The sequence below is a fragment of the Sturnira hondurensis genome, unplaced genomic scaffold, assembly GCF_014824575.4.
Source record: "Sturnira hondurensis isolate 20B ecotype Veracruz unplaced genomic scaffold, ASM1482457v3 Scaffold0007865, whole genome shotgun sequence".
Lineage (NCBI taxonomy): Eukaryota > Metazoa > Chordata > Mammalia > Chiroptera > Phyllostomidae > Sturnira > Sturnira hondurensis.
Window position 1 is genome coordinate 12,113,676 of NW_028080496.1, and position 22,741 is coordinate 12,136,416.

Below are 22,741 nucleotides of genomic sequence, written 5' to 3' on the forward strand. Positions count from 1 at the left end.
CATTGACTTTGAAAACGCCTTGGGCCCCCTGGGGAGGGAAAGTTCAGTGCTTATGGGGAGTGCTAGGGACAAGTGCCACCCCTGTGTGCAAACCTGCCACCACAGCCTCCTCAAACACCCACGCTTTTTCTCAGTGCCCTTGGAGATGGGTTTGTGAGGCTCAGCTTTCATCTGGGTGGAGGGACGTGAGCAGGGGCAGGAATACGCCCACAGGTCTGGGAGGCAGCCAGCCAGCCAGGTCTTCCCTCCACAAATGTTGCAGGATGGTTCTGGCCTCCTGGCCTATTACTTACAATTGGGTCCATTTTTGGCACCCTCCCCCACCCCGTCCCGTCCCCCCCATCCCCCCAAGAGCCAGCGCAAGGCCTCCCCTGGAAAGCGATCAGCTCTGGCCAAGTATAATAATGAATCATAAATTTTATTTCAAAATGTAAACGTCACTAAACATGCATACACGTTAAAACAATCAAATGTACAATTCAGTTAATTTTTTTTCCTTTTGCATAGGACATCATTACAATATAGAATCTATGGCATACAAAATACATACAAAGTTGTATCCGAGCAAGCCGAGGCCAGAGTGGGGACTGTACAAGGGCAATACTTCGCTGTAGTGATCCGGGAAGATGAGGGGGGGCCCTTGGGAAGCGTGGTGAGGGGTGGGTTAGCAACAGAAAAGAAGGTGCTGAAGGAACAAGGAAAACGTGTGCTCTATGGAAATGGTCTTGGACCCTCGGATTCGGCCTTGGGAGTTTGGCGAACGATTCCCGACACTCCACCAAAGGCTTCGGACAGGGAAGGGGTCGTTCGTGCGGTGGGTCGGGGCGGGCAGCTGAGACCCCCGCGCATGCGCCCAACACACCCACACCAGCAACTCCTGGCCACGCGGGAGCCCCAGCAAGGCCCCCCCCCCCACGCCGTTGAGCCTTGTGGTCCTCGGCACCGGGGAGACTCTGGGTGGGGGGGGAGGCTAGGGAGCCAACGCTCCCACTCCCACGCCGAGGCAGGTTCCCTGACCCAGGAATGGACGCCACCCTCCCCAGGGGTCTGAGCCACACTCAGCCCCGCTGAGTGGGATACACAGCCCGCAGGCGGGGGCCCTGCAGGGGTTCGTCTCCCACACTTGGTCTGCGAATGAGCGTGTGCTGCCCATGTGTCCCTAGGAAGACGCCCTGCCCCTTATGATTTCTGTGCCCACCCTCCCCCGTTTATCCTTAAATAAAAACAGTAAGGTTTTAAAGCTTCATGAAGTGAGGAGAGGCTGGGCGGGGCCAGGGGGCCACCATGCGAGTCCCACATCACAACAGGGGGTCACTAGAAACTACGTGTGGCCTTCCATCCCTCGTGGTCCCTGGGCTCACACCTTCCACCAAACCCAAGTCTTCTAGCCGGTCCGGGACTGAGCAGCAGGGAGGGGCGGGGGAGGGGCTCTCCCTAAGAACGCCCACGCATTCATCAGTAGTAAGCTAGACTGCGCACCCAAGTTCTGATACAAAATTCTCTGGAAGGTGTCTGGGACGAATCTTGGAAAGCTAGCCTCTGCATTAGGACGTTGCCAAAGGACCTGGCTCTGCCCAGGGCCACGCCGGATTCACCAAGTCCTCAGCCCACATCCCATTGTCGGCTTTGGAAAACGTGGTCACTGCGATCACACGTGGAACCTTCCAGTGGCAAAAGACCTGGGTAACCGGCAAAGCGCTTCTAACTGGCTGTGGGATGGGACCCAAACGGGTGACCCTTTGGATCTTCCCACACTTGGGTCTTTGACTGGATGACTTTCTAAAACTGCGTTTAAACAAAATTAGTGCTGCCTGTCCGAAGTCGGGTAGCCTTCGAAACGCACAGCCAAAACTCCAAGTCGGCCATTGCTTTGGTCACAGTTTCCTGGTGGGCGGTTCCCCTGCTCGCCCATGCGGGGACCGAAGTCCCTGTGAGGGCTGTGACCCTGTGCAGTCTGCTTAGCACCTGCTCTGGCGAGAAAAGAGGCGGGGCCTCCTGCACACTCGGGCAGGGGGAACCGAAGACTGGCCGCCCCGCTGCCCTGGAGACCACAGACCATTCTGCAGGTCCCAGCAAGTGGGCTGAGCTCTGCGGTCGCCTGGCTGTCTGCCTTCCCACCCCCTGCCAATCACCCATCGCTGGTTTGCGCTGCAACCCGGGGGGGTGGGGTCCCAGGGATGCTGATGTTTGCACCTGGAGGCAGCACCATGGTGATCCCAGCCCCTGCCCAGTGTGTGGCCTCAGAATAAAGGGTGGGGGTCCTGCCCCTCAAGTGACATGGGTGGGGTGTGGCAGGATGCAGGCGGGACACCTGCGCAGCGGCCAATGGCAGAGTGTGCTGGGGCCCTCTGTGGTGACGGCTGGGTGTGCCGTCTTTCCGGATGGCTGTAGGGTTCTGTGGGCACAGGTGGACAGCCCAGCCAACAGTCCCCCTAATATGGCTGAGACAAAAAGGGACAATTTCGTTCAGGGCACGGGCCCCCGATGGCTGGGTCCAGGGTCACTTCGCGGCCCTTCTGGAGGGGAGCTTCCCCCAGACAAACTTCCTTTGGAGCTCTCTGCCCCCGTGACCTGGACCCAGACACGAAAATAAAGGTTTGCACTGTTATTTCTAGGAGTCTCACAGGTTCCGCCTTCACACTGAAGCCGGCAAGCATGGCCCTCAACTATTAAGATGCAAAGTCCTAAAAGAGACCCAGGCTGGGGAAAACATTCTGCATCTTACGTGAAAATGCAGCCTGTTCCCAGAGGGTCCCTCTGTGGGCCAGAGCCAGGGCCCCCTTCTCCACTGGTTCTCCCTATTTCCTGAAGCGGCAATGCCTGGGAGCATCCTTGAACCTGGCCTGAGATTCCTGGCTTCCCCCCTCCCTCCCCACCCTTCAAGGGAGCCCCGGCCTGGGTGCCTGGCCAGGATTCCCTCCTGATGCCCCAGCTCCCAGGCCAGGGCCACACCCTGCCATTAGGCCAGAGCCACTTTGGGAATGAAAACACTCTCATTTGCCAAAAATAGTCAACGCCTGCATATTTCTGTTTTAAGGCAATGTTACCCTTCCATCCATCAGACGGAACAGCCCTGGGTCATTTGGAGGAAAAATTAAATTAAGTGCTCTCTTTGGAAACAGCAAATGCCCGCTTTCCCTCCCCCACCCCCCGCCCCACCTCTAAAACAAACCAGCTCTTCTTTTATTCCAAGATGACTGGGTCTGGAGTCCTCTCCCCGCTCCCTGTGCGCAGATGGACGGGCTGGAAACCCAGCCACCGGACGCCAGGGCGGAACATCAGGGGACGCCTGGGTCTTCCAGGGAAGTGCGGGGACCGCCCCCGCCTTCGGGGACCTGGGGACGGTAAGCACACCAAAGGACTTTGGAATAAAATTCCTGAACCTGGAATGTGAGTTCCTGAGACATGAAATGCATTCAGAGTGTGGCTTTCTCGGCCTCACACAGAAACAACTTTGGGAGGGACTTCCAGGGCCCTGTGGGGCCTTGCTTTGGAACTGACAATGGAGATCTTACGCCCCAGGCACTGGGGCGCTCTTCTGTCCAGGCCCCCCCCCCATTGGAGTCCACTCTCCCAGATCCACGCCAGCGGGGCTGCCACGGGGACCAAACAAAGCCCAGCAGTAGCTGGCAAGGGGCCTCCCCCGCTGCTCTGCCCCCAGCAAGAATGCCGTGGCCCAACTTGGTACCTAGAGGCTGCCACCATGCCGCCAGCCAACCCCAGCTGACACATGGGAGCTGATGCAAGTATACAGGTTGCTGCAGATGGCAGGCTGCCACCCTCATCGTCCCTGTGGGCAGAGGGTGGCCGTCCCCTCCGGTGCTGGGCAGAGGGTGGCCGTCCCCTCCGGTGCCGGCCAGAAGCAGCGGCCAGGGACTGTGCATGCCAGCCAGGCCTGGGTCGCTGGGGTTCTCTGTGCTGCACCCCACACCCAGAGAGTAGGGTGGAGGCTGGGGTGGCCACAACCAAGGCACTCTGGGTCCAGGAAGCCCATCTATGGCCCTCAGAGATCCCAAGGGTCATTCTCCTCATCAAAAAGGGCAGAGGTCTCTGTAAGCTACCTCACGTCCACACCAAACCCACACCCCCGGCCCAACACACACGTACACACACACTCACACACACTGTCCTGGGGGCTTCTATTTACACGCCCCGAGTCTGCCTGGTGGCACTGCAGAACAGCTGTCTGCAGAGGAGACCGGTGCAGAGCCTGGCCTCTCTGACCCAGGCTCGCAACCCGAGCCAGCGCAGGGCCAGGGTCTGAGCCACACAGCCCAGGGGGTCTCTGCCGTCCTCTCCAGCAGGAGCAGGCTGGCAGGCTCGTAGCTGTGGGCTGGAGGCTCCCAGGCAAGGCAGGAGAAGCAGGAGGGGACGGGAGGAGTCCAGGGGACACAGAGCTCCAGGACAAGGTGGAGGCTTGCTTTCCCTCTGAGCTGGAGACACAGCAGCGACAATGGTCCTGCAACTTCCTGGCTGCTGTGCCCAGGAGAGGAAGCACTGCGAGGTCCCGGATACCAGCTTCACCACTCCCCAAAAGCCCGGGGTCAGAGTGCCCCGGGGTCAGAGTGCCCCGGCGTCCTGCTATGGATCGGTCCTCTTGAGGCACGGAGTGCCGCGGCCACACACCCAGCCCCACACATAGAGCCTCCAGCAAGGCGGCCGGGCAACTTCAGCCACTGGTCCAAACGAAGGTGTCTGGGCAGCAGGGGCTGGGCCGGTGGGCAGATCGGGGTCTGGATGCACCAACGACAGTTTGGGATGTCCCTGCAGAACATGGGGACTTCTGGGTCCCCAATGCCTTCTGCAGGGGCATCGAGGAGCAGGCATCCATGTTCGGGGCACGTCCCTGGGGCAGGCTGAGGGCCGGGGAGTGGCCTCGCTGCTGGCGCATTGGACGTGGGTGGTGCAGTGGTCTCCTAACCTCTGCTCCCAGCGCCCCAGAGAGAGGCCAGGGACAGGAAGATGGTCTCCCCGGGGGGTGTGCTCCTTCGCCCGGCTCAGCTTAAGGCATCCTTCTGACCCGTGTAAGTCCTGAGCCTGGCTGGCCGCTGGGGCAGTGGCTGGAGGCTGGGCGGTGGCAGCCAGAGGGGCATTTGGGTCCCTGCTTGGACACCTGGCCTGGAAGTACAAGTGTCGATGACCACATCTGCTCCCAAGTGTCCGGTGGATGGACCCGCAGGCCGGACACAGAGCTCCATAGGTCCAGCTCCCACCGCAGTGTCCCCAGAGTGTCCCCGAGCAGGCCCTGGAGAGCTCCAGAGTGCAAATCTATGTACAGAGTAAGGCGGCAGAGAGGGGTGTCCCCACCGGGCCCCGGGACCGTGTCCATCCCTGAGAATGGCTTTCAGACCGATGACTCTCACCTCCGTGGTACATCCGTTGTGCAATTTGTGGACGGTGTTTTTTTTTTTAAATGGTTTTTTTACAAATTGAGTTTGACACCTGAGGTGAAGAAAATCGGGGAGGGGGGCTGTGGTTGACTTCATCGCATTCTGATTACAAAAGGACAGCACGGGGGTCACAGGGGAAACTAGAGCATCGGTTCATGGCTGTAGTGGGGGAGGGGCCGTGAGCGCCGGTGGGGCGCAGGGGTGGGGGATGTGCTGCTGCTGCTGCTGCGGGGATGCAGGACGCCGCTGAGGGGGCGCTCAGGGAGAGCTGGCCGGGCTGATGGTGGGGCTGCTGGCGTCGGAGCGGCTGTAGTCGCTGAGCGAGCCGGTGCGCGAGCCCCCGCCGCGCCGCTGCAGCATGCCGGGGTGGAAGTTGGCGTGGCGGCGCGCGTGCTTGGTCAGGTGGTCGCTGCGCATGAAGCGCTTGTCACAGATGGGGCAGCTGAACTTCTTCTCGCCCGTGTGCGTGCGGTAGTGCCGCGCCAGCTCGTCCGAGCGCGCGAACTTCTTGCTGCAGTCCGGCCAGCTGCAGGCGAAGGGCCTCTCACCTGTGGGCGACAAGAGCACAGCGTCAGGAGGGGCGCAGCCCACGCGATCTCAGGGCACTCCCCTCTGCAGCCTGGCCGCCCGCCCCCTTCTCTTTGTGCCCGATCCCCACCAGGGTGTGACAAATCCATCAAGCCAGGGGTGCGCACGTGTGTGCCCTCCTGCGCACACCTGGGGAGGGCAGCGGAGCTCTCCCAGGGATCTGTAGGGAGCACAGGCTGGGAAGGGTGGAGGGCCCATGAGGGCTGGGACCCCTGGGATACCGTTGCCCTCTGCTGGCCTTCAACCCCTGCAGGGCCTGCGGGACAGACTCGGGCACCCTGCTCAGCCCCAGCCCTGCCACTCAGGTGTGGCATGGGGGCGTCTGTCCAGGTGATTTCTGGGACCTGAGCCTGCTGCTCCTGTTCACAGAGGCCCCAATGTGGCCAACAGGACAGGAAACTAACAGGCTCCTGCATAGTCAAGAGGGGACCAGGACAAGGGTGGCTGCCCAGGAACACCCAGGCAGAGAAAGAGCGAAGGCCAGCTGCGGCCAACACCCCGCACCCCCACCCCCTGCTTGTGTCGAGAGCCAGGTCTGCACTTACCCAGGCACACGCTGAACCCCAGATGATACCAACTGCTCAGGAAGAGCCAGCAGGGGGGCCTGGCGCCCCAGAGTGCAGCCCTCCTGGCACTGAGGTGGCCACGCTGCCACCCCCCCACCCCCACCACCACAGGTCCTTGAAGCCAGACTGCCTGTGTGGGCTGAGCCAATCCATGCCACCCGCCCCAAAGTTGCCCATCAAACTTAAATATAAACAGACACCCAAGGACGGCTAGACGGCGAGGAAAACCAGCGGCCTGCAAGGAAAAGGCCAAGAGCCACAAAACCACTGCCCCCAGCGGAAGAAGAATGAAGCCAGCGAACAGAAGAGAACGTTAACCTGAAAATCCTGACAAGCATTCCCGGAACAATTACAGACAAAACTCGATGCCTGAAGCAAACAGGAGACCATAAAAAGGAAGTCCAGAGAACAAAAAAAAGTGTTTAGAAATGCAGAGTGTCTTTACCCAAACACGAATTCCATGGAAAAGCTGGAAATGTACTCAAGAAAATATCCCAGGAAAGAAAGAACAGAAAAGGAGCTCTAAAAAAATTTGTCGCCCGCACGGTCCGCCTAGTCACGCTGCAGTCGAGGGCTGTGTGTGGCTGTATTTGCTGTCCTCGTTGATTTTATGTTTTAGGGGGACGGGTATGTGTGGGGGGAGGGGGTGGAAATAAATAGGAAAGCATTTCCCAAAGATTTGTGATTGTTACAGACAGTGGAAGCTAAAAGTCCAGAGTCACGGGGAGTCAATCCTGGGGGTGTCGCAGATAACAGTGAATAAATAAAAGAAAAAAGGGGGAGAGGAAATGACTAAAGGCACAATAGGACATATGAGGGGACAGGCCTGGGACAGCAGATACGGGCTCTTCCTAAGTCACACTGGATGAAAGACGAGCAGGCCCTTTCAAGCCAACCTCTCACACTATAGTAAAAACGAGGGGGGAAAACCCCCAAGAAGCCAGAGGAGGGGGTGAATAGTGGGGGTGGGGAATGAATGTCTCAGGACAAGAGTGAAACAGAGCCTGGGGTGGGGGGACACTGGACCAGAGGGCCGGGACACACACGGTGAGAGCCCCATGCCCCAGTGAGTATGACCGTGAGGCCAAATACATTTCAGGTCACCTCTGGTGAAAAAGAGGAGGAAAAAGGGCAATTAGAAACTCCAGGAAAAACAGAAGCCTTGTGAGACAACTGCAGTGTATGAAGCAAACTAAAGGGCCACATGCTTATGAGCAATCAGCAAGCACTCTGAGCCACGCTCTGTTCTAGGGGCTTTTTCTATTTTTTTTTTTTTTTTTTAATTCCTCACAACAGCCCCACGAGGAGGCAGAAGGGGCAGGCCCTGGCCTGGGGAAGGGATCTTACTTCACACGGTCTTGGTCACATGTGCTGTAACCTAGTTCTCGGTGTTTGGAATCGCTGGGTCTTCGGGAGGAAGCCCACGCAGCTGACTCATGGCCCCAGCAGGGAATGTGGATTTCGGGGAAATGCAGAGGCTCACACGTGTGTGCCCGAAGGAAATCCCTAAATGAGGTTCTGGTTACAGGAATAATCAACCAGATAATTCAGACTACATCCATCCATTCACAGGCGGAATTGAGGGAAGAGGTAGGAACCTTTAGCTTATTTATGGAAGTAACAAAAATTGAAAGAGATCATGAAAATCAGAGCAGTGTTGGTCTCTTGAGAACAAGGCTGGATTGAGGACAGGATTTTTTTGTTGTTGTTATAAGCTCTTCTGTGTTATGTGTCTTTTTAAAAAAGAACTCGTAGGCATGTACTGCCTTGATGACAGTGAAAATAAGGATGTTTAAATAGAATTCTTTAAATATCTGGGCAGAGTTACCCAAACCGTGTTCAAAGAAACATCAGAATTGAATAAATTGCTAATGGACCCCAGGAAGGGGTGGCGGGATTTTGTCAAAGAAAATGTTTGCGAAATCAGCGGCAGGCTGATTCCACTGTCGGAAAATCACAATGTACATTTGTTATTGTGCTTGGAAAGGTCCACATTCAAAAGCACGGTTTCATTTCCTGGGACCGGGTGCTGAGTTCGAGAGTCGGGCGCACCAAGTGTGTCAGCCCTTGCTGGTACATTGATGGGTGTGGCCTCAGACAAGCACCTCATTGTTGGTGGTGGCTTGATAGCACCCCCAAGAGGTATGTCCAAGTCTTGATGCTTGAAACTTCTGAATGTGTCCTCCTGTGGCAAAAGGGTCTTGGCAGCCCTGGCCAGGGGGCTCAGTTGGTTGGAGCATTCTCCCGTACACCAAAATGCTGCGGGTTCAATTCCCGCTCAGGGCACATACCTAGGCTATGGGTTCGATCCCCTGTTGGGGCATGTATGAGAGGCAACCAATTCATGTTTCTCTCTCATACCGATCTTTTCTTTTCTGCCTCCCTTCTTTCCTCTGTCTCAAATCAATAAACATATCCTTGGGTGAGGATTAAATATATATATGCAAAAAAACCTTCTCGGATATAACTAAGGTCCGGGTCACCGGTGACCCTAGCAGAGGGAGCCACGCTGGCGACGCCTTCCCGCCCAGAGCCTGCGGAAGGGCCTAACACCGCCAATGCCTCGATCGCAGCCTTCTGCCCCACCCCCCCACCCCCAGGGTGAAAGGGCCCATTTCTGTCGCAAGCCTGTGGTCACTCCCGGCAGCCACAGGGAACGGACGCCGCGCCCACCCTTCCTCTGAGGTCCATCACCAGCCTCCAGTCCTGCGCCCGAAAAACACCCAGTGCTGACTTCAGAGAATGTTGCTTATTACTGTTTCTCTTGTCCGTCACTCCCACCAACTAGGTCTTCTCAGCTTGGAGGAAAGAGGAACCACCAAACCTGGACTCACCCTCGCTTACTAATAAGCCCCAGGCCCTCGCTGGGGGGCTTCTCCTTTCCTTGGGAATCTTTCTGCTTATACCCCCAGGGGGGCAATCAGAGTGGGGGGGTGTTAATCACAGACAGGCTCAGCGCTGCTGGCCTGGCGTGGGAGGTGGGGAAAGCCTGAGGCCCCACCCGCCGGCACACAGCTGCCCTGCCCCGGCCTCAGCAGCTCAGCACTTGGAGCACAAACCCGAAGCCCGGCCCCGGGGCTGTGGTTGTGACGCAAACAGACAGGGTCCTCCCGGCTCCAGTCGCTATACTCGGTCTGCCCGGTCCCCACGGGGAGATGGCCCGGAGACTGGCCCACAGGCCGCTGGGTGAAACATTTAGAAGTTGTGATTCCCACAGCCATGGAGCTGCACCAGGGCCTGGCTGGGCTGCCCCCTGGGCGGGGACACTCACGTGGCGCCCAGGAGGCTGATGAGGTGCAGCAGCCGGGAAGGGAACAGCAGCCTGGGGAGGGAACGGCACTTCTCACACCCCCAGCAGTGAGGGGCTCCAGCATTGGTGTGCGGGGCCCATGCCCATCGATTCAAACGGAAACACATTTAAACTTCAGCCCTCATTCCAGTGATGTCACCGTGCAGCATGGAGCCTCTGGAATATTCCATTGTATTGTTTGGAGAGAAAGGAGGACCAATAATACTACTATTGTGAAAACAGTTTTCATCTCTTGGCCCTGGGGACGTTTTCGGTGACAGACGGGTGTTCCTGGACCTCACTCGGAATACCCTGCCTCTGGAGACCCACCCAGGGTGCTGGGCTGAGCTGAGTGCTAGGGGACTGCCACAGGGACAGCGCAGTCCCCTGGGAGTGACCCTGGCCCTCCCCGATTACTCCAGGACCCCGAAGGGAGCACCCCCTGCCGTTGATGGCACCCAGAAACCTAAATGTGAGCACCCCACTCCACACGGCTGCCCGCCCTGTCACGAGGAAGGCTGTTTGCAGGAGGGGCTGTGGGACAGGATGCTGAGGGGCTTGTGCAGGGCAGGGTGAGAGGAAGGGGGGCCGAGTTCATATCTTGTGGGGTGCTGGGTGCACAGGGAGGGGGAGGCAGGGTGGAGGGAGCCATGGGGACTCAGGGGCTGGGGGAGGGGCCAGGTCTTCCAGGGTGGGGGGTGGGGGAGCTAGTGAGTGTCTGGAAGCAGGGTGTCTGGCCGTGGGGGAGGGGTGGTGACTGGTCAGTGCAGGACGGGGACATTCAGGGCCCTGGGAGTGAAGTGGAGGCAGGGCGTTGGGGAGGTGGGTTGCCGGGAGAGAGGATGGCAGAGGGCGGGGTGCACAGCAAAGTGCTGCTGGGGGACCTGGTGGCAGAGGGCCCAGGGTGTGGGGCGGGGTTACATAAATGTCCCCGGTGCCCTGGCCAGGCAGCGGAGAGCGATTGCCTCATCTTATCAGGGAACAGGGCGTCCCAGGCCCTCTGTTGCCCAAGTTGCGGGCTGGGCTGGACGGCGTGTTCCCTCCGAGGAGCAACCCAGAGGCCGGGTGGGGGGCACAGGGCCTCTCCTCCGCCCCCTGCCGAGTGCCACCAGGGTGGCCCCATCCCCGCCTCCAGCAGGTGCAGTCAGGCCTGAGTGGCAGCTCCCAGCTCAAACCTGGGCTCAGCCCCGGCCTTGGCCGTGAGGACACCCCCCTCCAACCTCCGCCTCTGCCCTCCCCTCCTATCCCGAGGGCCTGCCTGCTCCCAGTTACCATCTCAACTGCTGCATCCTGTCCCACCGGCCAAACCAGCAGCCCCTGCTGTCGAAGGGACCCCCTGGCTGCAGAGGCAGCAGCAGGAGCCATCCCTGCGATTCTTTCCCACCTGGGAGCCTCGGGTGGGCAGTCTCAGGGCCTGTCCTGCCAGAGCCCGCTGCAGACCTCTGTTGCCCGGGGGCAGTCAGTGGCCTGTGGCTGCTGGGTCCTTAGCCTCCCAGGTGGGAGGGTGGAGGAAGGGGACACAGAAGCCTGATCTCTGCCCTGTGGCCTTCCCCCTCCCCCGAAAAGAGCACATAGACCCACCAGCTTAACAGGGGTGCCCCGGATCACATGACCAGGCCCCAGGGAGCACAGGGGATCTGGGTGCATGGGGGGCGGGGGAGGGGCTGCTCAGAGTCAGAAGGAGGTGCCGAGCCGGGCCTCCCAAGAGAACCCTTTTCCCAGGCTCCCAGGCCCAGTGCCCATACCCTGGCCACTCACTGCCAGGAACTGGGCTCCATTCATCAATAGGTGGCTCCGGTCGGTGGCCACTGGCTCGGGGCCACTTCCGTCTCCCAACGTCAGGATGGCCCTGCTCTTCATGCCACAAATCCGCCTGCCCTCCCGCTGGGGCATGGGGGGCAGAGGGCCAACACTGGGGCTGATCACCCGCCAGCCTCCAGGGCACCCCAGGCCCGCAGCAGCTGCGGGGTCCACAGGAAGGCCTGTGCTGGGGGAGGGGGCTGCCTACGTTCTCTGGGGGGCCATGTGGCCACTCTACCTCTCACTAAAAATACCAGTGGCTCACAGGTGTCCACAGACAGGGCTGACATGGCCCAACGGGACGCAGGCGGCCCTAGAAGGTGGCCCAAGGCAGGTGAGGAAGCCCACCCTGCCCCGCTCATGTGGACAGCCTCAGAGGTTGTCATCTCCCCATGAGAACTAATGAAAGAACGCACATGCTCCCAGGAAACCCTGTTCTCACCAGCAGGGCTCCCGGGCCGTGCCTGGGTGCCCCCACTGATGTCCCCACCACCACTGGTGCCTGGTCAGGCGGCACTCATCTCGGCCTGAACCGCCCATGCCCTGGGGCCAACCCATCTGCTGTTGTGGGAGCAGGAGTGTGACTGGTCACCAGTTCCTTTAGGCTGTTGCACAAGCTACAGCTGGAGGGACAGGAAGGGCGGGGGCGCCTGGCGGGAGACTCTACACACAGCCTCGGGGCACGGACTGACGGAGAAGACCCCCCTTCCCTCCACATGCGTGTCTCCAGTGGGTGCACAGCACAGTGTAATAGGTCACACTGCTGTTGTTGCTTTGCTTGGTTTTGCAAGAGGACCACCCGATCCCAAAATTTATGCAGAAAAAGAAGCAAAGAGAAAGAGCCAGAGGAACTCTGAGAAAGAGTGATGGCGGGGGGTTGGGACCGGGCCATCAGATGGTCAACAGGTCACACAGTCTGATAGCTAACTGGCCAGGGGAGCAGAGCAGTGGGGACAGGGCTTAGTACAAAGTGACAGCTCATCCGGGAAGGGAGGGACATCCAGAAAAGGTGTCAGGACCAAGGAAGGCCCGCGCTTCACCCCCTACCCCAGGATGAAGCCTAATCGTGTCAAAAATTTCAGTGGGAGGAGGAAACCGCCAATGTCCTGGAAGAAAACATGAGGACGTTCATTCGTAATACAAAGAGGGTCAAGTCCGGAAGCCCCAGCCTCGCCAAAATCCCACTTGTTACCTCTCAGGGTGGGGAGGCTGTGGGGACCGGCAGTCCCACACTTGGCTGACCGAAGTACAAACTGCCACGACCTCTACCAAAATGGCAAGTGGGCGCACCCTTTGACGCCACAACTCAACTTCGGGAAACTATTCTACAAACACACCTGCACACCTAACAAAATGGGATGTGTGCCCAATGATTCGATGCAGCCCCAGCCTCCAGAGAACTCCTGCCCTCCCGCTGGGGCCTGTCAAATGAGAGACGGAACACCTGTGTAGGGGCACAAAAGGCAGAATGAGTTCTTTCTGAGCCGAAGTAGATAAATGGTGAGTGCACGTGTGTGCACACACATGCACGTTACATGCAGAAAGACCCTCTGGGAGGATCCCTGAGAAAGGGGAACAGGGCCCTGGCTGGGCAGCTCAGTTGGTCAGAGCGTTGTCTCGATAGGCCAACATTGTAGGTTCAATTCCCGGTCAGGGCACGTACAAGAATCAATCAATAAATGCATAGATAAGTAGAAACACAAGTAGATGTTTCTCTCTCTCTGTCTCTCTCCCCCTTTCTCTCTCTAAAGTCAATCAATAATTTTTTTTTGAAAAAACAAAGGAGATTTATCCATGATCAGACAGCTAGCTGGCTGGGTAGAGGACAAGGGGCACGGGGAGAACATTCCTAGGAAAGCTACTGGAACCTCTCTGACTCCAGGACGCACGACCGCGTTTACCCATTCCAAAAAGTGAAAAAACAAGTGCCCACAGCACACCAGGAAATGGGAGCGGCAGAGGCTGCCGGTTTCAAAGCGGGCGGCGCGCAGCGGGGCGGCAGGGAGGCCCACTCAGGCTGCGGGCCGCCTCCACGACGCCCACCCGCAGCAGCTCCCTTCAAGGACACTCTCCTCAGAAGGGCAGGGGCGGTTCCCTGGAGCAGGAGAAACTCAGAAATAGCAGCCAAGGCGGATCTGCCCTCCTGGGTGCCCCCGGGGCAGCATGCCAGGGCTCAGGAGCCCCTGGGTCACGCTGCAGAGGGTGATGCTGGACGGCGCTTTCAGTTTGAAAGGCACCGGAGGAGAATTTGAACGGCAGCAGGACTCAGGGTTGTAATTATGTTGTTGGAGGCGCCTTCAGGCTCCTGAATACTGGGCTCTTGTCAGAGAAATTCCTCTGTCCACCCTCTCCTTCACGTGACCTGGGGGGCGGGGGATGAGACAGGTGCCCTCCCGCCGTGGGCTCTTCCTCCCCAGGTGAGCTCGCCCAGCTGGCGGCCCTAGTCAGGGGCCACCTGGGCAGGTCCACAGAGACTCACAGAGAAACCTTGACCTAAAGAAGCCCTCAGCCAACCTGGGGCCGCCCACACAGTGCCGTCCCCCAAAGGAACAAAACCCTTGGAGGTCAGCTGAGCCCCTGGGACAGGGCACAGAGCAGAGTGGCCAGACCCCCTGCCTGCTGACACTCGCCCCGCTCTGCACCCCAGGGCGCCCGGCTCTCTGGGCAACAAAGGAAGGGGCCCCTCTGTAGAGCCTTTGGCAACCATCTGTCCCACTTCCGCTTCCTGTGTCTCCCCTCCCCCAGTCCTCACTTCCTCCTCCTCCTGTCCTCTCCCCTCCGCCTCCCGGTGGGCCTCACGGGGACTGTTCCACAGATGTCTACAGACACACAGCTTCACAGGTGTGCGGCTTTTAGTGGGCCACGCGCCAGCTGGTGTGTCTCCACCACCCCGGGAGGGTGAAAGACAAGACGCCATCTCAGAGACGGGAACTGTGGTGGGATAGTCCACATGACCTGGCCACGGTCACACGCCGGGGCAGGCACTGCTGCAACAAGCTGTTCCAGCTGACCTCGGCCGCTAATGTCCCAGAGATGGGTGCCGAAGCAAAACCATCCAGATTCAGGACCAGGTCACTGAGGCCCAGCACACTCCATGCTGAGAGGCGCCACCCCCAACGTGCACCATGCGGTCCCCCCACTGGGCATGCTGGAGCCCCCACTCCTCAGGAAGGGCCAGCAGCCCCCCATGTGCCCATGGGACCCTGGGCAGGCAGCCACTAACCCCTGTGGCCACACCTGCTGTGTGGAAGGACCAGGATGGCCCTTTTGCAAGAGGCCCCGTGGGTGAGAAGGACTGAGTGCCCCGAGGCTGTGCCCTCAAAACCAGGGAGCCAAGAAGTGGCCCCCAGGGGTGGGGGCTTGCTTGAAGCCCAGCACCTACGGCCATTCCAGATGTGCAAAGCCTAAGCCTACCTTTCCCTCGGCAAACAATGTCATGAGCATTAAAACAGAACACAGCACAACAATGTCCTTTCCAGAGCTGGCCTCACAAAGCAGATAAATGCAAATCAAAGTGAGCAAGTTCTAGCCTTGGCTGGTGTGGCTCTGGATTGAAGGCCGGCCCGTGAACCAAAGGGTCCCAGGTTCGATTCCCAGTCAGGGCACATGCCAGGGTTGTGGACCAGGTCCCCAGTAGGGGGCGCATGAGAGGCAACCACACAGTGATGTTTCCCTCTTTTTCCTTCCCTTCCCCTTTCTCTAAAAATAAATAAATAAAACCTTTTTTTTAAAAAAAAAAAATAAGTTTAAGTGCTATAGTTTCATTGTAGTCCTGAGATGCCTTTGGTTTTTAAGGAGGATGATGCCAAAAAATAAAAAATAAAAAAAATACAAAGGTGGTCACTGACCAACTTTTCTGGAATAGTTGAAGAGGGTGGAAAACAAGCTCCCAATGCCCAGGGAGCTCCTGGGTTCTCTCCCAGCAGCCAGTTCTCCAGGCCCGCCCGTGCCGGCTGGCCCTGGCCACTTGGAGCAATTTGTGTTCTGGGAAAATTACTTCGTTTATGAAACCGCTTGCAGAGCACAGGCTGCTGGGCCAGAGGCTGGCCCCTCAGCGAGCCTGGCTTAGGCCTGTGTCCCAGCCACACACCGCCCTCTGCACCCAGCCTCGCCCACCTGAGCAAATCCACTCTGCCCAGTGGAAAGATAGGTGCCCCAGGGGGCCTTGGAGGCTCAGTGACAAAAGCTGGTCCCTTTCCCACCCCTGGCCTGGCCAGGCCTGCGGCCACCTCTCCTGAAGCACCCCTTCCTCCTCACGCCCCATCCCTCTGCTCTTCCCCAGCCTGGCCTAGAATGGGTTGCTAAGGAAGCAGACCCTGGGGACACCAACCAGGGACAAAAGCAGGTGTCATTCAGCATCCCCCCTCCTGCCACCACAAGCCTTGGGGCTGGAGTGTCACCTTCCTGGATAGCTTTGCCGTCTCTTACCTGTCCTGTGCCCTGCCTCCTTCCCCCAGGACCTCAAGGCAGAGTGTGGGGGACTCAGTGCTCCTTGGCATCACCCCCTACATCACTGAAACCCCACTTCATGGTCTGGGTGGGCAGGTAGACAAGGGGAGGGTGAACGTGGAGACTCACTATCTCCAAGGCGCTCTGAAGCATAGACAGGCGCCTACTTCCAGGCTGTCCCACTCCCGTGAGCATAGAAGAAAGCAGACCTGCAAGCGGCTGAGCCTCAGTGTCCCCACACACAGGGGACAGGTGCGAGCTAGGACTGCAGGGAGCAGACATCGCTGGGACCCTGGGGAGACGGGTGCGTGAGTGAGGGTTCTGTCCACATTGCTACTCTTTTCCACCGATGTGCTTCTTAAGAATGCAAACGCTAGCTCACAAAATTACACGTGACCACACACGTGTGTGCAGACAGTACAAAATTCTATAACAAGACAGTGACAGTGTCACCCAGACCGCCACTCGCAGACCTGGCTGGCCTCCAGGGCATCCAGTGCCACTGAGCTGAGCTGAGCTCTGGCCTCCGGGAGGAGGCATCACTCACAGGCAAGGGCGCACGCGCCGGGAATTTCATAAAGGTGTTTCCCAGCCTTTTATGAAGGGTTACACAACACACTGGAAAATTTCCGTTCCCAAGGCCCCCTTTAAAAGGGTGATAATAAAACACCCATGGTTGATGCCAGACAAGGGCTTCCTCCCCTCCAAAAACCTATCCCAACTCACACACCCCAAAGTCCCCTGAAAGGACCACTAGGCCACTTGTTCTGTGCCAGGGTCCAAGCAGAGCACATGTTTCCATTTCTTCCCTCTCTATTCGGCCGGTGACATCACTGACATCCTCCAAAGGGACTCCCCAGCACCTTTCCTGAGCCACTCAGAGGGACCCCATCAAGCCCCGAAATGCCTTTTCTTTGCAGTCTAGAAGGAGGCAGTGCCCTGCTTTGGGAGTCAGCGCACCTGCCACCACAACCCCGTTCTGGGGGCCCATGATTCGCACGCAGCCCTGACAGCAGCTGGATGCTCAGGGGTTACACTTCAGTCGGCATTTTCAGAGATTTTTCTCAAACTCCAAGGAGCGGCAAGGACATGGGTTTGGAATCCAGGTCTATTTACTTGATCACAATGTTCTTCATTTGAGTTTGATCAAAAGCAAAGGCAACTTGTCTCCAGACTACACCACGAACTCTTACATCTCAGCAATAGGCAAACATGCAATTTTCAACATAAACGAAAGATCTGAAGTCAACCAAAAAAAGATAGGCAGATGGCAGACAGCTCTGTGCAAAGATATTCAACATTTATTATTGGAAATGCAAAGTGGAACAATGAGATGCACTACACACTGATGATGAGAGTGGCTAAAAATCTAAAAAGCTGACAGTATTAAGTGTTGACAGAGCAAGCAGAATGCTCACAAGCACTCCTTGCTGGTGAGACCGCAATGCAGTGTAGTCATTTTACAGGATAGTCTGGCCATTTCTTAGAAAGTCAAACACAGACTCACTGTACAGCACAGAGGTCCCAGCCCTAGGCCTTTCCTGGGTGTGCTGATGGGCCACCCACAAATGTTTGTAGAGCTTCATTCACAATCAGCGAAAGCTGGCAGCAAGCACTTTGTACAGGTAAATAGATAAGTACATTGTGGTGTGTTTATCCAGTGGAATAGATTCGATGACAAAAAGGAAGGAGCTATTGATTCTCACATACACACAAATCAATGGACCTTAAATGCATTAAATGCGTCAAAGAAGCTCAACACAAAGTCTATATATTGTGTGATTCTCTTCATGCGACATTCTGCCAAAGGCAAAATGTCAGGACAGAAAGCGTGTCATGGGTGGTAGGGGCTGGGGCATTGGGGAGTGGCTGGCCACCAGGAGGAATTTTAGGGTGTTGGGACTGTTCTGCCTGGTCCTGTGGCGGTGGATTCAGGGGTACCACGCATTTGTCAGAGCCCCCAGAAGTGTACATTGCAGAAAGTGCGCTTCAACACACGCAGATTTGTAACATGTAAAGGAGGCTGTGGGATCCCAGGATAGAATGTGGATGTGACAGCTGGCTCTGACTGCACCACAAATGCATGACACAGCATCTCAGGAGGGAACAGGGAAGAGGAGCTGACCTAAGTAATCTGGGAAAACGAGGTTTTGACTGGAAACAGGAAGCCTGCAGACCAAAGCAACTGTCCTCATTTCTCATAAGAGTGTGGGTAAAAGATTCCCGAAGTGCTCCACATGCGCACTGGGGCTGCACAAACCAGTGGAAGCAGAGTGGATGGCAGGCACCTCAGTCGCTGGTGGAGAGGGGATTACAGACCAGCATGAGGGAAGCAGGGGCCCTTCCTGGGGGGCTGCCCCAGAGTCTGAGACCCCGTGCGAACTCATGCTTAGTTCCAGTCACGCAGAGGGAAAGAGATGTGTGTACACACAGGCTGGGACCCAGGCAAGGCTCCGAGCTCTGCCCGCTGGGAGGGGCTGGAAGCAGCAGCAACCCAGGGGCACATGCACTACCCAGATCTTGGTTTCTAAATACCATTTCCCAGGAAAAGGAAACAGGGGTCCTGGGAGAGGTGGCTGATGAGAGAATTAGAGTAGGATAAATATAAGGTGAGCCTGAGGTATCTTGTAATGCCAGAAAGTTAGGAACACACACAAAAAACTCACAAAATTATAGGGTGGAGTAATGGGAACACTGGACCTGACCTGACAGAGTTCCTGGCCTCAAAAGAAACATCAGTGGGAAGTCTCGTAGACATTCTGCCGCTGACATACGATGTGATGAGGAGGGAACTTCAGCTCTCTGGTATTGTTTCCCAAATAGCCGTAAGCCCAGTCTAATCAGGAGAGAAACATCAGGCAATTGCAAACGAAGGGACTTTCTACAACATACCCCTCCAAACGATTGAGGTCATGGAAAACGGGGCAAGTCTGGGAAACTGTCGCAGCCAAGAGGAGCCCAAGGAGGCGTGGCTGTGTTTCAGACAATGGATCACAGAAAGCCCGTTTCACTCACATTTTGTGGTCACTAGAGCCATGACCACATAGCTTATTTCTGAGTCATAAGTCAATACTTCTTAGATAGTATGAATGGTTAACACGGTCTCACTTGTTGGGAAAGTCAATGCTGGAGAAAGTCCTCAAATGCTTTGGGAGCCCTGTCTCCCAGAGTCGCCCCCTTTGCCAACTAGACTGTTCCCTGATTGCCCACCTGGAGGACAAGCACATGGGAGCCACCTGGAGACTGTGGCAGTGACAGCTCAGTGTGGATTGGCCTAGGATCCATTCTCAACATCTTCTTGGTCCAGAGAACATGACTTGAGTTTACAGCAGCAATGTACCAAGTAAAAGCACTCTCTGCCCGACTCTCTTGCAGCTAGGATTAGTTTTGTGAATTGATTCTGGCCAGTTCTGGATAAGCTGCTGGGTGCATTTTCACAATAAAGCGGGGCAAGTACCCTCTACCCTTCATCCCATCCTCCTCCTGCCTGGCGTGTGTCATGGTGTTGCAGGAGCAGCAGTCGTCACCCAATCACAGGGTGGAAAGTGTGGCTGAATCCACACTCCAACAGTGACTGAGCAAAAAGAGAAAACATGGCCTGGTCTCTGGTGGCACCACACCAGCCCTGGACTATCCATGTCAGGACCTGTAAATGGAGGAATAGAACCTACCCCTAAATGGAGGAACAGAAGAGGATTTAGACCCTCTTCTTTCTCCTTCTTGAGAGCTTCCTTCAGTTACTTCAAGAATACAGGGGGCTGGGCATTGTCCTGCAAACCAAAAGGTCACTGGTTCAGCGGCAGGTCCGGACGCATGCCTGGATTGCAGGCCCGGACACATGCCTGGATTGCAGGCCAGGTCCCTGGCTGGAGGAATGAAGGGAGAAGCTGATAGATGTTTCTCTTGCACATGGATGTTTTTCTCCCTTTCTTTCTCCCTCCCTCCCTCCCCCTCTCTCTAATAATATTTTTTTTTATTTTTAAAAGAATACAGCTCCAAGGAGACTTGACTTTGGGTGATGAACAATACAATATAGAGATGATGGGTTATAAAATTATACACTTGAAGCCCATATAACTTTATTAACCAATGTCACCCCAATAAACTAAACAATAATAATAATAATAATAGTAATAATGGAATTTCCAACATCTTAAAAGGGGAAGGGAAAGGAGTTGATGACAGTAATTTGGAAGCTGGGACTTAGAAAGACGGCAGAGGAAGTAAAGAAGCAAGTCAGGATGCCTGGCACAGGTGACCCCCGATGGCATGGGAGCCTATGGCCATGGAGCGAAGTTGGGGGCACCTGAATGGCAGTCACAGAAGCAGCAGCCACACCAGCCACTCCCCGCCTCACTGACAGCAGCCTGCCTTTCAGGACCCGTTTCCTGTTGGAGCAGGCTAATGCGCTGCAGGCTCTTGACAGGGGAACCCAGACATCGGCAGAATGGAGGGCTCCAGGGGTGGCTAACCTGCTCTGTGCTGCTGAAGCCACGTCCCACCCTACTCTCTGTGGGTGCTGCAGCCAAGACGGCACCCCCAGGCAGGGGCAGAGGGCTGGACCCCCTACCCAGCTCCTGGCCTCTGTGTGGCATCCCCAAGGCCACCAAGACCATGCTACGTGGGAGAAGCTATCACTCATCCTCAAAGTGACGACACACCTGGCTGCAAATGTGGCAGAGGTCGAACCCTCCATTTCTGGGTTGGATGGGGGCCTTGAGAAAGTCTCATGGAACACGGAGCAAGAAGACGGACAAACGGGTGCTGGGAGGGAAGCAGTAGGAGAGGAGGAGAATCGGGCCAACGGTTCCACCTCCAAATCAAAGGGACATGGGCAGCCCTGAGGACCCAGAAGGCAGCAGCACATGCAAGAACACATGCCCAGGGTTACCCAGGGCACTCGCGGCCACACCCAAGAGCCACGTGCACGAGCCGGGCCCCCAAAGCCAGGGAAAGAGCCCGCAGCCCCGGAGTTCCAGAGAAGAAAGGGCAGCAACCCTCAGGAGTCAGAACAGCGTCACCTCCTGGGCAGCAGTGTCACACGTCCAGACCCCAAGACCTGTGACTTGACACCCACACAACACAAACTGTCAGACCAGAGCAAGGCACTTTCTGACACATAAGTCTCATAGAAACGCCTCCTGCCCCTCCCCCGCCCGTTTCTAGGCTCCATCAAGCAGCACAGGTGCAGGTTCCAGGAAAGGGAACCCGAACGGCAGGAGGGCAGCAGTGACAACCAGTCTGGGGGCCCCATGAGAGGGAGAGAGAACACCCACCCCCAGATGACACTGTGCAGGCCACTCCGAGCAGAAAGCCACATGGTTGTGGGGCATGGGGACAAGTCAGAGACAAGAGCACTAAGGACACCAAGCAAAAATGGCCACTAAGGCCAAGACGTGCATGACACCCACTTCCCACCTGCCACCGTGGGAAGCCGAGAGCTAGCCCTGCAGCAGAAACGCGGACAGTAACCCCCGAAGGAGGCGGCTGAGAGCAGGAAGGGGCCCCGCCGGGCACCTGCTCATCCTAACAAAGTGTGCGGATGACCCCACGACCCAGACCTTGGCCTCTGCAGGCGACTGACACGATTTTTAAATGAACCCGTGGGACGGGTGGCACTTTCTCGGCAGCCCGGCCTCTGCTCAGAGAACCACGTGGCTCCCGAGTCACCCTGTTCAGAAGCGGCCCTTGCAGGTGTACGGGAGAGCCAGCTGTCCTCTCCTCTCTCTGCACCAGCCCCCACACCCCTCCCCGCACGTCCCCAGTGCCAAGGGACCGTAGCACTTTTGACTGCTTTTGTTGGCATGGCGCTTGGTTTCATGAATGTCTGTGTCCAGAACATTCAACGCGGACAGACGGTTGTTTCCTGGGTGCCCTCTGCCTGCCACGGACTGGCAGCCTGAGGTTCCGGGAAAGGGAGGGGGGACCACTTCTCAACTCTAACCACGTGGCACATGGGGCCACGTCAGGCTCTGGCTTTTCTTGAGTCCACGATTAATCGGTGCTGTTCTGGCATTAGACACATTGGGTTCTGGTTTTAAAATGTGGGGCGCAGCCCTGACTGGTGTAGCTCAGTGGGTAGTGTGTCGTTTGGCACAGCGAAAGGTGGGTTCAATTCCCGGTCAGGGCACAGGCCTGGGTTGCAGACCCAGTCCCCCCTTGGGGGTGTGCAAGAGGCAACCAATCCATGTTTCTCTCTCACATCGGTATTTCCCTCCCTCTCTCGACCTCCCTTCCCCTCTCTCTAAAAATAGAAATAAAATCTTTTTTTTTTTATGTGGGGAGCTGAAATATTAATGGATGAAATGATACAGTGCTGGGATTACCTCCTGATCACTGCCCCCCAGTTCTGGGTCCCTGCCCGTTCCCCGGCCTGCAGGTCCACTCCCTGAACGTCCATCCCCAGTTCGTCCATGCAACGTGGGCCCCGGGAGAGCAGAATGCGCCGGGCTGCGGGCAGGCCTGGCCTAGGCCCTCCTGCCTGGCGCTGCCTCCTGGGCCTCCCTGCGGCTAAGCGCCACGTCTGACCCCCTGACTACGCATGTCCACTTGCTCCTGGAGGCTGGGAGCTCTGGGGAGTTCCCATTTCCCAGGGGTGAGTGAGCCAGGCAGGACTGAGGGGGCGTTTTTTTCCCAGAAGCAGCCTGGTTTCTGTTTAA

The 22,741-nt window shown here is 57.1% G+C and overlaps 1 protein-coding gene across 1 annotated transcript in view; it reads right to left on the minus strand.

Annotated features, from left to right (window-relative positions):
- Positions 1 to 497: 497 nt before the first annotated feature.
- The window catches only part of KLF13 (KLF transcription factor 13), a 42,616-nt gene continuing 20,372 nt past the window's right edge, over positions 498 to 22,741 (minus strand). The window contains exon 2 of the mRNA XM_037053792.1: positions 498 to 5,938. Within this exon, the coding sequence (XP_036909687.1) occupies positions 5,649 to 5,938 (290 nt within the window). The 3' untranslated portion in view covers positions 498 to 5,648. The remainder of the gene's footprint in view (positions 5,939 to 22,741) is intronic.